Source organism: Coturnix japonica, chromosome 21 (genome assembly GCF_054131305.1).
Source record: "Coturnix japonica strain WE chromosome 21, WE-NBRP24, whole genome shotgun sequence".
Taxonomy (NCBI): Eukaryota; Metazoa; Chordata; class Aves; order Galliformes; family Phasianidae; genus Coturnix; species Coturnix japonica.
Genome location: NC_140683.1, coordinates 6,162,202 through 6,176,515, shown reverse-complemented (window position 1 = coordinate 6,176,515; position 14,314 = coordinate 6,162,202). Strand labels below are relative to the sequence as shown.

General features: G+C 40.7%; 1 protein-coding gene across 18 annotated transcripts in view; it reads right to left on the bottom strand.

Moving 5' to 3' along the window:
- Positions 1–14,314, bottom strand: part of AK8 (adenylate kinase 8) — a 72,034-nt gene that overhangs the window by 18,950 nt on the left and 38,770 nt on the right. For 12 of the 18 annotated variants that reach the window (XM_085521241.1, XM_085521240.1, XM_015879182.3 and 9 more), the window contains one exon: positions 13,872–14,013. In XM_085521241.1, coding sequence (XP_085377367.1) covers positions 13,872–14,013 — 142 coding nt within the window. The other 6 variants (XM_085521250.1, XM_085521252.1, XM_085521248.1 and 3 more) reach the window with 6 other exon arrangements.

Sequence of the window (14,314 nt, the reverse complement as noted above, 5' to 3'; positions counted from 1 at the left end):
TAAGGAATTAATGAGCGCTATACGCTTTACAGCGGGCCCCAGGAATGTTTACTGGTGATTAAATTATAATGCAGCCAAGCTGTATAATTCATGAACCAATTAAAGGAAGTGTTAGTTGATTTGATGGGAGAAGGACGTACAAAAAGCATTTAACTAATAGGGAACCGTGGGCTGCCGGGCGCTTTGGCTTTCTCGGATTACGCGGCTAATTGCTCTGCTTTATAGGGCTGTCACAGATAGCCATACATATTTCATTGTTCTCAAATACTTCAATTGTTTGCTTTCGTGTTGCTGCTGTAATATGTAGAAGCCCAGCCAAACTTCAGTGTAGTTAAAGCACTACTCTGCAAAAGCAGGCTGCCTCGAGAGGAGGGGACGAGAGGGGCAGGAGGAGAAGGCTGGCTGACAAAGGAGAAACTTAAAGCCGCAGAGTTAAATGTCACTCAGCAATTACATGATTAAAAGGTGCAACATATGATAGTCTTTTGTTTTACAACTTTTTGGACACTAATATTCTATGCTGACTTCAGCACAGAGAAAATATTGGTAAACTAAGCTGCGTTTTTGTTCTCAGAGCTGAAGAGCAACAGAAATAGGTGGAGAGAGACATATATTCCAAAAAAAATCCAGCAGGGAGGAGTTCAATTGCTGCAGCTATTGAGAATAACACAGCATGTTTTAACTTCTGTGGTTCGATATTCTATAATACTGAGAGATGAAGGAGGCTGCTTTCCCACCTGGGAAAACACTCAGTGTCTAACGCAGAGCTGCGCTCGGGGTTCATACCAACAGCTTTAGTCTATTGCCCAAAGAAAAGGAGGTTTACCTTTATTGCCCAAAGAACTGGAGGTTTACCATTACAGCCATCCCACAAAGCACTCTTTGCTGGCTGAACGAGGGGTTTGATGGAAGAGGCCCACCTGTCAGTCATGGTGCTCCTGTCCTCAATCACCCACAGCTGCATTTCTCAGTCAGGGAAGACCCCAACCAGCACCCAGAACTACAGCTGGAGTAACTGGGGGAAGATGAATACCACAAATAGATGCACTACACTACAGTCAGACCTTGAAATCTATTGAATAAAGAACAAGTTGGGTTAATGCACTACTTCTGCAGCCCAGAACTGCAGACTGAACTTCTACAGGTCCCTCACCAGACGTATTGTCACCCACCTGAGGAAGACCATGGTAATTTTTGACCTCCTGATTAATTTAGAGCTTTACCTTTCAAAGCACTGTATGAATACCACATAAATGATGTTCAAAACATCCTATTATGTAAAGCTGACCATCCAGTCCACCCATGCCCTCTCTCCTGCACTGTCTCTCCCTGTCACACACTACAGTAAGGGCACTGAGTCCCCTCTTGGAACCTATGGGCTCCAGAGAACCCAAGGATGTGAGTTGATCTGCCAAAAGCAAAACTCTACAAACCACTCCATTTTAAGAAAGGTTTTGTTAGGGAGGGACAGCCAAGAGATGGTGCACAGGATTACTCTTTAAAAAGTGCCAGCTTCCATTGGCATTCCAGTGACAAACCATCCCCCAGCCAAGTACCACAACATTAAACTAATAACATCCATCTCTGTCCTTCACTTCTGCTGGCATCATTCTGTTCTGAGTAAAAGCTAAACCAAGGTGGAAAAGCAGAGCACTTCTGCAGTCCAGTGCAGGCATTCACCAGCACAAGGCAAAAGATTTACAGCCAGTGAGCATTGATTTTTCTCTAGAAAGCCAAATGTCTCTTATAAAGTTCCTGACAAAATCACTTTCTTTATTTTGAACTATTGTATATTGTTCATTTGTTCTTAGCTTCTGGGTTAACAAATGCAGTATTTTGGCATAAGACATTAATAGGCATTCTCTGAAATAAGGGAAGGTTGATTCCAGCTGCACAGTATAAGAACATGCCATTAACCTACCATGTTGTGAACTGCCTGCTCTAGAAAATAAAAAGGTTAAATTCTTTGTGAGATTAAACTCACTCGAGTGGGCAGTGCCCAGGATCAAGAATCTGTTAACACTGCTTAAAGTCAGTATGCGATATTGATGGGCTTTGAATTATGCCACTGTTGGATTAATATAGAATATACAGTATCAGAAAGACTATTAAATACATTGAGGACAGCATTTGTGTGCAAGCCCATGAAGAGAAATGGGAGGACCTCACAGCTTTGTGCCAGAAACAGTGAACTGCATCAGTGTGGGCTTTATGATGGGGGAAAAGCAGAGGTGAGATGGGGGCCCAGAAACCAGGTTCTGCTCGTGATTACTAACAGGAAACGTCAAAACTTGGCAATGTCACGAAATCCAGCAGAAAGTATTTTCTTTGTTGCTTTTGAAGTGCCTCGGATACACTCAATCATACAGGAAAAAAAAAAACTTCTCTATTTTGGTTCAATGTGGAAAGGGCGATTTGCATTTCAATATGTTCAACTTATCCTGCCAATAAAAACATGGAATCATGAAGAAGAGATCAGGCCACTGGAGTGAAAAACAAGAGATGACATCCTGCAGACCTTTCAGATAAAACGGCTCCTTGCTTGTAACATTTCTGTTGACGTCCCAATATTTCTGAATGATTGGGGTTTCAAATGAGATCAGTCAGCATGCAAATGAGGAAGCGGGATCAAGACATCTCCAATATCTGATTGGGTAGAGAAATTATCAAAAGACCCTTTTTTCATATCAAATTTCCATCACAAAAGGTCAAACTTTCAACTCCCATTACTTTTGCTAACTGCATTTCACTGTGCCTGCCAGCTCATTGCTGCTGCTGTTTTCAGAGGGAAAAAGAGAGGCAGCAAATGATAACATCTTCTCACACATCTGTCATCAAGGGTGGACAAATATTTTCTAATCTTATTCTATTTTTTTCTATAGCCCTCAAAAATCCTTGCAGCCAAAGCATCGCTTCTCACCTGGTTAGCCAGCCATTCCTATATTGGTTTTCTTACTGGTTCTCTTACTTTTGAGCCTACACACTGACAGAGGCACTGGCCGTGTTGCCATAGTGTTTGTTCTACCATTTGATCGTTTAAAATACTTTATGTGTGATTTACTAAAAACATATTCCCTCATGTCTTCGGTCTGGATTGATGCCTAAACACTCAAGTAATGGATGTTCCCAAAAAGCCAAATGACAGGGAGCCTGCAAGCATTATATTCCCTGAATCCTCAGGTAGTTACACGTCCACTCACAGCCCATCCCTGACCACAAACGCTGCCCACCCCTCTGCAATCTGTGGGCTGTGTGATCAGATTTGTTCCCCCAGCTCCATCACCTTCTGCTGCTGAAGGGTGCCAACACCCACCTGCAAAGCTCCTCCAGTACCTGCTCCAGCCCACACCCAGTTTGCTCCTGGTTGTCTCTTGGTAGAAGCTGCCACCAGATCTGCAACCACATCCCTCTAGGTCCCTCTGACAGAGGCTTCGTTTGAACAGCAGAGTTGCTGGGTGGGACTGGGTGAGCCTGAGATTCCAAGGCTTTGCTCTGCCTGCTCAAAGCACTTGTAGATTCAGAGAACTTACAGGTTGCTTTCACAGTAGCTCAGCACTCCTAGGTCTCACCCACTGCTTTCCTAGGTTTAAAGCTGACTTTTAGAGTACCTGAGACAGAAAGTGGGGCATCAAACAGAGGAAGATGTTAGTAGAAAGTGCAGGACTCAATGTGTTTGTTGATACCGGTCCCATAAAAAAAAACAACAAAAAAAAAAACAAAAAAAAAACCAAAAAAAACCCAAAACCTTTCAGCATTATTATCATTGTAACATATATAACCCATCAGATTAGTACCTAGAGATTTCTGCTCCTCTGATTTTCTCTGTTCTTCTTATTACTCAACAACTAAATGTTTCACAAAGCCATTTCCTACAGAAATATTTATGTTCCCAAATGTTTATTGGCCCCTCTATCATGATCAAGCTTTTATGAGCACTCCATACAGAACTCTGAATTAAATACATAATTCCTCATCTATTGGATCTTGGCTTGATGCTGCGTTTGTCTATTTTATACAGCCAGGCACTGTAGTGAACTGCACAATGCCTTACAGAAAAACTAATTTGTACAGTAAAGATATTTCTATCCAACACTGACTGTATGGGTTAGTGATTACAGAAAGATAATGAGGAGCAGGAGGACTAAGGGTTTAAATTCCAGCACTCGTTTATCGTGCTAGGTTTCCTGAGCAACCTTTTTAGGTAATTTTAATGCAATTGTGGAGATCAGGCTCTGCGCCATCACTGCGAGGAGAAAGAAGATGCTCCTTGTACATACTGAACAAACATCTTGCCCTTGCTTGCTCCATATCACACAGGTTTCTGCAGCCAGTCACTGTCTCTCAGTCAGTGCTAACAGTGGGACTCTCTCCTTGCTGGCAGCTGCTAGTTGTAGGAACAGATCAGATGTAGTCAGCTCAGGAGCTGCTCTCCCAGACTGTGTCCCTTATATTTGATTTTCCACCTCTCCTTATGACCAAATGTGCCTGTGCTGATTTATGAATGTTTCTAAGTATCTACTAAACTAAGCTTTTGGCCTCCTTATCACACCTGATGAAGGCAACGTTATCTCCTTGTTCTCCAACAAATTCCAGTTCCAGAACTAAGGGAGACTGCATGAATGTAGGTTCTCTGACAGCACAGTAATGGTGATGGTGTTTTAACCATAGGTCCTTACTCTTCACAGACCCCTTACCATTGAAATGCTAATCATTGTGCCATCCTGACTGATAAAAGGTCATTCTCTGGAAGGTTAAAACTAGCAGTGTTCCCTTTCCGCCGGGAACAAAGCTGGTCAGAGGACATTCCAGGATGAACCGGTGTCCCAGCCAGTAGGTAAGGGCTGGAGTTCACATGATTTAATAATGGGCCCTTTAAAGTAGTAGAAAATAAAAAAGTCTAAGAACATGTTGACTGGGAGGTGTATTTGACATGTGGGTACCTTCAGAAACCAAGGTGAGGATCTGTAAGAAAGAAGAACGGCGTAGCAAGTAGCTCAGCTCTCCCTTGGAATCATGAATGCAGGCAACTTTTAAACAGAGTGGGGCTTTCTTCATCTAAAGGATATTGCAGTTCGAACAGGACTGTCTGAATCTGTTGTGAATTACAACGTGTTTGGAATGAACAAGACAAGCTGACGTCTAATCAGAAAGGAAAGGACAGATCGTTATACTTCCTACAGATTTAAATAATAATAATGAAAAAAAATATATCCCATTTCTTAAAAGGCCCAGCAACACTGCACAGCTCTCTGTACCTAGAAATAAATTGAAAGTAAGGGTGCTCACCTTCACTTGTGCTTTGTTTGTACCAGGAAAATCTGAAAAGCTCAAAGTTTATTGTTATTTTCTCTCTGATACAACAGAGGATCCCTCCCAGCATCACAGCCAACAAGTGCTATAACAAAATCAAACCAAACAGCTCTTCCAGGGGCAAAACTCGAGGACTGTATCATCATTAAGGATTCCCAAAATACCTTCTCAGAACTGTATGAACTCACTGGTACAGCCCCACTTGGTGCACTAGGCAGGAATAAGACATATTGAGAACTATGGGGCATTCAATGGGCATTTTCATAACAGTGTGGGGCTGAACCCAAATGAGTTCTAGGTGGGCTTCGAGGAAAGAACTTACAGTGCCATTACCATAAATCATCCCAGAACATCAACGGTGATACAGAATAATTCAGTAAAAAGAAATACTGCTGCTTCTTTCAGAAGGACTGCCACTTGCCATTTCTTTTAGGTAATCAGATAGCTGTTAATTAATAAACCTGTCAGGTGAATCGTCCTGCTCTGGTCATCATTATCCATTCTGTAACAGAATCCTGCTATCATCGCCGCTATCCACCCCATAGCTTCCAGCTCAATTAACTTAATGCTATGCAAATGAGCGGCTCTCCTCATCATTAGCTTATAGCCCACAAATGTTAATAACATAATTGGGCCTTCAACAGGGTAATTAGACACGATTTCTTCCATTAGTCTTACAAGGCTAATTATTGTTGATAGGAGAGAGGGGATGAGTCCCAGTGCTGCATGCAAAGAGGGGCATCTGGTTAAAGCAAATATAGACAAAACATCAACAAGGTAAAACAACCGTTGAGATCTATGGCAGGGTCAGGTAGGGGTGGGAGAAAGGAAGATGGGGAATGGTAAGGGGATGCTTAGGAACTGCTGCAGAAATTCTCGGTAAGGCAGGAACTAAAAACAAATTTTCAGCCTGAATATTGAGCTTTCCTACACTTAGCACTGAAACAACACAAGGTGTGATACATCAGAGGGAGCTACTCTCAACTTTTTGCAGACAGAACAACTTGGAAGTGGTAACGATTGAACTTCCTATGCTTGTAAGGCAAATATAAAGAAGGATGAGACCTTAAGTCCTGAATCTGGTCCTAGATTTCTCCTGTAGTTACATCTATTGGGACGAAAGCCAAGGACTTGCTCCTGTTCTGGCTGCACCAATGCACTCTCATCCATGGCAGTTAGGGTTAGGGTTACAAAATTATAGCAAGTTTGCCTTACCCATGACTTATCTCTGACAGTTCAGCAGTCTACTGGGAACACAGCCATGGAAAATATATGTCAACCTGGAAAGCCCAGAAGATTCATGGGGCTCAAAAGCCACGTGATTTTGTTATTCTGGTTTTCTTCAACTTTGGGGCAAATTCACAGCCAATACAAATCCTTTGATTTTACTGTGAGTACATAAGGAGGAATTCTTCCTATAAACTTGGCCAGAAAATCAGTTTGAATTACACTCACAAAATCAGCAGCACTTCTGAGAAGGTTAAACCAAACAGCTTTTTCTTACTTTAACTTGTCATTCTTTTGCGAGTTATACCAATAGAACTAATTCCTCTCTGCATCATGGCAGTACACATCAATGGGATATTCACCAGGATTCCTATCAAAACAATCTTACCATACCATCTTCTATTTCTTTTTAATTCTGACCATGTGCATAGCTCAATAGTGGTCTTACTGAGCTCAAAAATACAGCATCTGTTAGAAAAGGAGAAGAAAGAAACTTCGGTGGGACAGATGAGGGCCTTAACCAAGATGTATTCCAGGCCTCACAAAGGACAGACTTCAGCAATACACAAATACGTAAACATAACAGAGTTAGGGACAGAAATTATAACCCTTCCTTAGCACAGAAACACTGGGTCTCCACTTACAGCTGAGACAAGGGAAGCCAATTTAAGTGATGGTGATTAATACATTTATGTGACCGCACACGATCCAGACCAATAGAATTAGATCCACTGCATCTGTCAGGCTAACGGGATCGTTCCAACACCTCTCCTGCAGGATAAGCTGTGACACTGTTCAGCTCTGCTCTCCTAAATTGCCCTGCACTTGCTAAATTTACTAACTAGAAAATTCTAAGCAAATATCTTGTTCCAAGGCAAACAGCAGTAAATCCATGGATGTTTTAATGAAGATTACACTTTCTAATCCTCATGGTAATGACAAACTAGTCTCCATTCAATATGCAATATTACTTGACAGTTTTAATCACTCAAGCCGTATTACATTTGCTACAGACTGATGCACTTGTCTTCCCAGATCTTCAACATGGAGAATCTAAGCAAAAACAGCATAACGCCAGCTCTGCCTGTGGATTTCCGCATGGCCCAATGCTGCCAGCCACACTACCTGAGTAATGGCTTACTCTGCAATTAGGCTCAGATCCAAAGAGCCTTCTAAGCTGGAGGGCAGCTGACAAAGTCTTGTCCTATGTTTTTATCCCAATATTCCTGAATTTTAGCAATCACAGAGTTCAAAGGTAAGGTACCTTTCTAATGTAACTGCCCTGCTGCAAAATCAGACAGCAAACACTGTAAGGGACTTTCATAAACCAGATTTCCGCACGTACAGACATAACAGTGAATTTTCTACATCTATTCAGAATAACATTCAGCCAACTTTTGCCACCAGGCCACTGAAGTAAGGAAATGGTAAGAGATCAACCATTTGAGATGCCTGACAACACTGCAGAGCCCTCCTTGTCCTCCTGTGCTTCCTCAGACACCATCTCCATCCTCAGCTCTCAAGCATGTACAACTCTCATTAGATTTATCAATATGTGCTCTTTTCTGCAGTGCATATTAAGCTTCTGTTGCACCATTACAGCTGAAGGTTTCCTCCCTCAGTTTAGTTCCTCCAGCTTCATACCTGAAGGACTGAAAGCATAATATTAAGCTCAGTGTTTCCAGTTTGACTGCATCTGTTCCCATGCAGAGATTATTCTAGTTTGGTTTATCTTGTCTAACACTTGCAACAATTGCCAAAGACATGAAAAGCAGCCCAGACTACACATTTTATCAGGCTAGAGAGTCTTCAAGGTTTCCTAATGTCTCTTCATTTGCAAGAGGTAGCTACTGCAGGAAAACATCCCTTTTTTCTGCAGCAAAAAGAATGAAAGGATTCTGCATGTGGTTTTGTGTCCTTAAAAAAATAATAAGAAACCCTTGGCTTAGAAGTAGAAGTTTTTCTTCTTTCTCTTCCTGGAGGTTTGGAAGCTCGCTGAGATCAGAGATCTCCTTAATTGCTGTGCCCAGGACTTCACCAAACCAACTCCAACCATCAAAAGGAGCCTGGAAGAGGAAACTTCTAAAACTAATGCCTGCTTCCCACAACTGAAGCCAATATACCTCTTATTTTTGCTGGAGCAGAGTAAGAAAGAAGCAGCGATGTTTGTGACAACAAATGCAGCATCCCACAGTTATTCACTATGAAGTAACCTGTGGGTGTGACAGCTGGATAGAGCCCAGATGCCAGAGCAAAGAGTGCCTTTCCATGCACAACTGTTATGTATAAGGTTAATGGCATAGTTACATTTCCCTAAGACATTTTGCCTATTATGAAGTGCTCGCTGACAATTCTTGCAATAGAGATGGAACAGGAAAAGAAAAGTAAATGACTCTCTGTCCTGCCCTTTTAGTTCCTAATGACTTGCCCCTTAGATTTTTACCAGACCACTCAGTCTGTTTGGCATTGAATATGTAGAAGAGAAGGACAAGAGTAGCTGGGGTGGGAGCACTGATGTGAGAAGTGATAATAAAAAGGAAACCAATTAGCATTAGTGAAGACAACAGTCAGCAAGCCAGCAACCAGAAAACAGCTCTGGTAAGAGAGAGAGCTGCCTTCTAATCAGAAGAGACAGAAAGCAAGAATGATTGAAACAGGGAATTGATCTGCCCATTATTTTTACTACTTCCTTTTAAAATTAAGCCATAGGCCATTTGGACTTGCATGCAGTTTCTCTGGGTCCCTGGTGCAGGCAAATCGTGCTGTACTGATTTAGTACCTTAATTAACAAACAATCTTCCTGTATTTTTCCCTTGAAAATGAGGGGAAAATAAGATATTGTTACAGCATTTTTTCTTTGTTACTCATAAGGTTTTTGCATGCCATCAATTAAAGACACAACTAAAAAGATACAAAGCAGCTATCATTTAAATTAGGCCAAAGTTATAAAAATGCCCTGTAAGATTTTTCCATGTCAGAATAATTCAATCACTGTTATGTTTCCTTGATGCAACTATTTTGGGACTTAGCTTGTTGCTTGATAGGATTTTAATTGAGTCATTTACATTTAATTTCCAAATATGTAGCTGTTACAGAAGGCAGGAAGGAAAGGGAAGAGGGAAAATAAAGGAGCCAGAAGACAGCCAATCTTTAACAAAAATATTTCTGATATAAAAAATGAAATCTGAGGAATACATATTCAGTGATAAGTATTCCAGTCCATGTCTGGTAAACTCTCAGATAATGGCAGCACGGTAGGGTCACTGGGGTTCTATTAGCTCAATTAATGAGGAGTAAGATAAGGCTAACACCTAGCTCTTCAAACGGCTAAAAAATAGAGCTGGTAGTAATGGAGTTATTAACCTTCGCCAGCCATTGAATTTTGCTGCTGATTCAAACTCCATTTCCTAGTTCAGGCCTCCATTAATAGGCTGTTTATTATCCCTAATCCACACTGGGATCAGCTGCAGAAATATGAAAGCCCCATGTAAAGACCAAATAGTTTAAAAAAATCTTTTTTTTCCCCCCCATTCTGATTCTTTCCTTTTGTTCTCAACATATTCACACACGCTACGTTAGAAATGGGGAACTTCATTATCCTAATCTGTTTGGATACAAGTTCTTAGTAGCCTGATGAAAAAGAAGCTTAAAATCTATTATGTAAAAAGATCATATAATTGGAGATACAGCCACATCCTTTTGAAAACCAAATAAAACAGCACTGGAAAACTTGTATTGGAGAAGCTACTGCTGTTTGTTTTCTCCACTGGGAAAGAAAAACCTTTAGCATTAGAAAAGTTGGTATTTGAAGTATATTGCACACTTGTTTCATTGCCCTGCTACATCCTCACTCCAGTTCAGCATCCCTCCCCAGCCTTATCTGTCTGCATGGTGTATGACTGAGCAAATTTTCTGCATATTAGATGAGATGGGAACTGACAACGTTGTTATTTGTCTAACAATGAAGTTTGTAGGTACTACTGTAACATAATTAACCAAAACTGAGATGTGAAACAATCGACCCCAGATTCAGAATAGATAGAAATAGATAGAAAAACAAAGGAAGTGGCATAGCAGAGGAAATGGAATCTCAGGACACCTTTAGCAGTAGCCCCCACTGGAACGTATGGAAAGAGTGGTTTTATCAGCTTGAGGGGAACTCTGACAGAAACTAGGCTATAATTTTAACTGCAGAGATCTTGAGTTAAAGGGTCCTCAGATTCCTTCTTGCTGAGTTTGTACACTCAGGTGAGATCAGTTACACTTTGTCAGTGTCCAGCATGTTTTCAATGAAAGAAATGCTACTAGTTACTACAATCTACTCACAAGACGTTATCCCCAAATATATCGCAGTAACATTTAAAGGCATTTAAGTGGTTATTAATGGAGATAAAAACAAAATGAAAACATATTTGTGCTCCTATAAATATATAGATATCCAGTACACAGCACTATGTTGAAAGCTGAATGCAGTTCTGGTTGTCCTGTCATAGAAAAGGACCAGCTAGAAGAACTACAAGTAGATCACAATGAACCAGCATTGTCAGTACTGTTTCTTTTTATAACCCAAAAAAGAGAACCATTTTCATATGACACCAAATGGTGAAAACCATTCCTACTTGGTCAAGGCCCAAAGTACAATGTGTTGAAGAAGCTATGAAGTCAAGAAAAGGGGGTTTTTAGATGTAGTTGTCCAGATGAACCTCTGGCTCAGCGTATCTGTAAACTGCTGGTGGCCATAAAGTGGCCAGGAACCAGCAGACAGCTGGTCATGAATGAGCTGAAGCTAATGAAAGAAAAATAATAGATGAGATCTCTGCTGCTGAATTGTGTTTTATCTGTATGTGGGAGAGAGCAGAAAGAGACAAAAAAGAGTTTGCAAAATAGAAAGTAGAGTTTTCTTAATATTAGAACTGCCCAGCGCTGTGCTGCGTATTTCCTGTTGTTATTATTCAAGCATTAACAATGAACAAAGCTAAAATGCCTATTTCTGCTCATTTGGATGAGGAACTGCATTCAGTCTCTCGTGTTAGAAGTTCTGAGCTTCAGATGCTCACCTGTAATTGTACTTGGAATCCCACTTACCGCAGTCACCAAGTGGTTAATGTTGTTCTTTTACTAGATAGCTGTGAGACCACTAATGGATTCAGCTTCTTATTTGCCCTAAAGGCTGCCACAGTTCAATGCGATTAGGATCCTGTCCACTTAAGCAGTACTGCTTGGTGGGGAAGAACACAGAAAGAAGTACAAGGCTCTTTTCTAAGCACAGGAAGAGGAGTTCTCTGGTAGACAAGTTTTTTCTGATGCAAAGGAGATCTTCCTGCACCAGCCTGTAAGCCAGCCTTTGCTCTACTGCAGATTCTAATTTAAACCAAACCTTACACCTTCTTCTTTCAGTGGAAGATGAATTCTTGTCCTTTTTGTTCCAGGGCAGTTCTTTGGATGCAGTGGCTGACTCAGTATGAGTTTGTTTTTTTTATTGTTACATTTTAACAAACTTTATGGCCCATTTTGTTTGTTTTCAAATAACTTTATTTTCCTTCTTTTCTACCATCAATTACTGGGTTTGTTTTTCTTTCCATAAGATGGAGGAGTCAGGAGACTGATCCTGCTCCATGCTGTATAATTTAGTATTATGTGTACTAGCTTTATGAGGTGGGAGTCAGATAAAACATAGTATTTGAACACTAACCATTTATTAGCTCTAAGGAATAGATTTATGACTTGACAACCAGACAATAACTCTGTGTTCTGATCAGCCAAAGAGGTCTACTTTGAGTTCAAAACACAGAGTAACATACTCTTTCACAAATAATTTTGTTTACTGATGTGACTAGATTTTAATAATAAACTTGATATATATGTAAATTTATTTTAATCTAATTTCATCAACAGAGTCCTCCTAAAAATGAGACTTTGCAGATTGTTCTGTGTCTGATTTATAGATTTCTGCATCCTATTCCCAGATTGATTTCAAGGCTATAACTCTATCAGTGTTTTCTCCTGATGTCAGAAACACCACCTCTGCAGATAGTGTTTTATAACTAGCATCACAACTGCAACTGAATTACTGCCCTGCTATCCTATGCTGCAATATGTCCTTTTGTTTATAATCACCCTCTCTCCCTCAAACACCTACTGCTTCAGCTGCATGGAAAATAACAGCTCCAAAATCAATCAGGTAGCATGATGCCTATTTTTGTCCCCTACTTCAAGCCCTGTGTAAAATAGTAAGGGCCAAATTCTTATCTCAGATCTGAATGTGCATCGCTCTTTAAAGAAAATGGAAGCTGAAGAAATGGGTGAGTGCAAAATTTCTGCGTGGAAGATCTTATGATGAGTTGTTCTTTCTCACTTGATGAGGTCCCAGCCCTGTAAAGGAACACCCTGCACACACTTGAGCATTCACAATGATCTTGTGTGCTCAGATACTTGTTCAAGAGACTGTGGATCTGCTTTTTAAGTAAATATGAAGAATAATCCATGGGAAATGCTATTTAACTGTCACTTGCATTGCTATTAAGCTTCTTTCTCCACTGTATTCATGATGAAGGCAGCCACAGAGAAGATACAGGAAGAATTCCTTCACTAATTTAAACGCTTTTTTCACCATTGGTTCTTAGATAAAAACAAGAGTTTAGAAGCATAAGGACCACATATTTCCACTGTGTGCCATAGTAGTGGCCATCGTGTCATCTAGTTGTACAGATCGAACCAGGAAGTCGTGAAGCAGAATGGAAGAGCCACTCAGCATAGATAAGTCTAACAACATTTCAAATGCTCACCACCTTTGGACCATCTGTGAAGAGTAACCCCACTGTATCTGCCTGTCACACAAGTTCTCTTTTGATGCACATTTCTCCTATATTGCATTTCTGAACAATTTTTCATGGCTCAAATAAAATATAATTCTCATGTTGTCTTTAATTATTTCACAAAACCCCAAACTCTGATAACAAGCTCCTCACAGCACTAATATATTCCATCACACATATGCTAAAGCAAGAGGATGTAGATCCCCCTCCTGCTGCAAATAAAAATATACCTCCTGATGTAATCCAAACTTAAATCCATTTCTTATGGTCTTATGGTTTGCCTTTAAAAGCATCTCGGGTATATTATCAGAACAACCTCTCCTCTCTTCCACAGTTTGGCCATCTGGAGGATTTGTAAGGCCAATGCTCTATTTCCAGCTCTTTGGGACTGAGACCCCTTTTCTAGATATGGACGGAATAAACAAAGAAGTTGCAGCTGCCTAAAGAATGTAAGTAAAGATCTGTATCTCTCCACAGTTTTATTTGCAATGTACGTGATGTGCTAAATATATATCTTACCTGTTTGGAATAATACATGCATTTTGCATCATCTCTGCCTGCTCTGTGTCCCTTGGGAAGCCACGAAGCACCCAGCCCTTGGCCAAGCAGTCTGGTGCATTTAGGCGTTTCTCCAGGATCTTCATAACGATGTTGTCTGGGACTGCAAAGGATTACAAAGAAGACATTTCTTTCATACACCGAGTCTGCAATGAAGGAGGCAACCATGCCACTATTCCTGGTTCAAAGGAACAACAAAAATACAAACGTGTTTTACATAGGATGGATTTTGGAGGGAGGATCACTGCTGAGCCTGCACATCTACTGTGCTATCACAGAAACCCCTCAAACTATAAGAAACCACAGGATTACAGCACAGTGCCTGGTGAGAAGTGATGTGCAGGTAGTTCTGCACTGTCCTTTTTCTCTCAGCCATATTGGGATGATGTCACGATGAAGAGTGT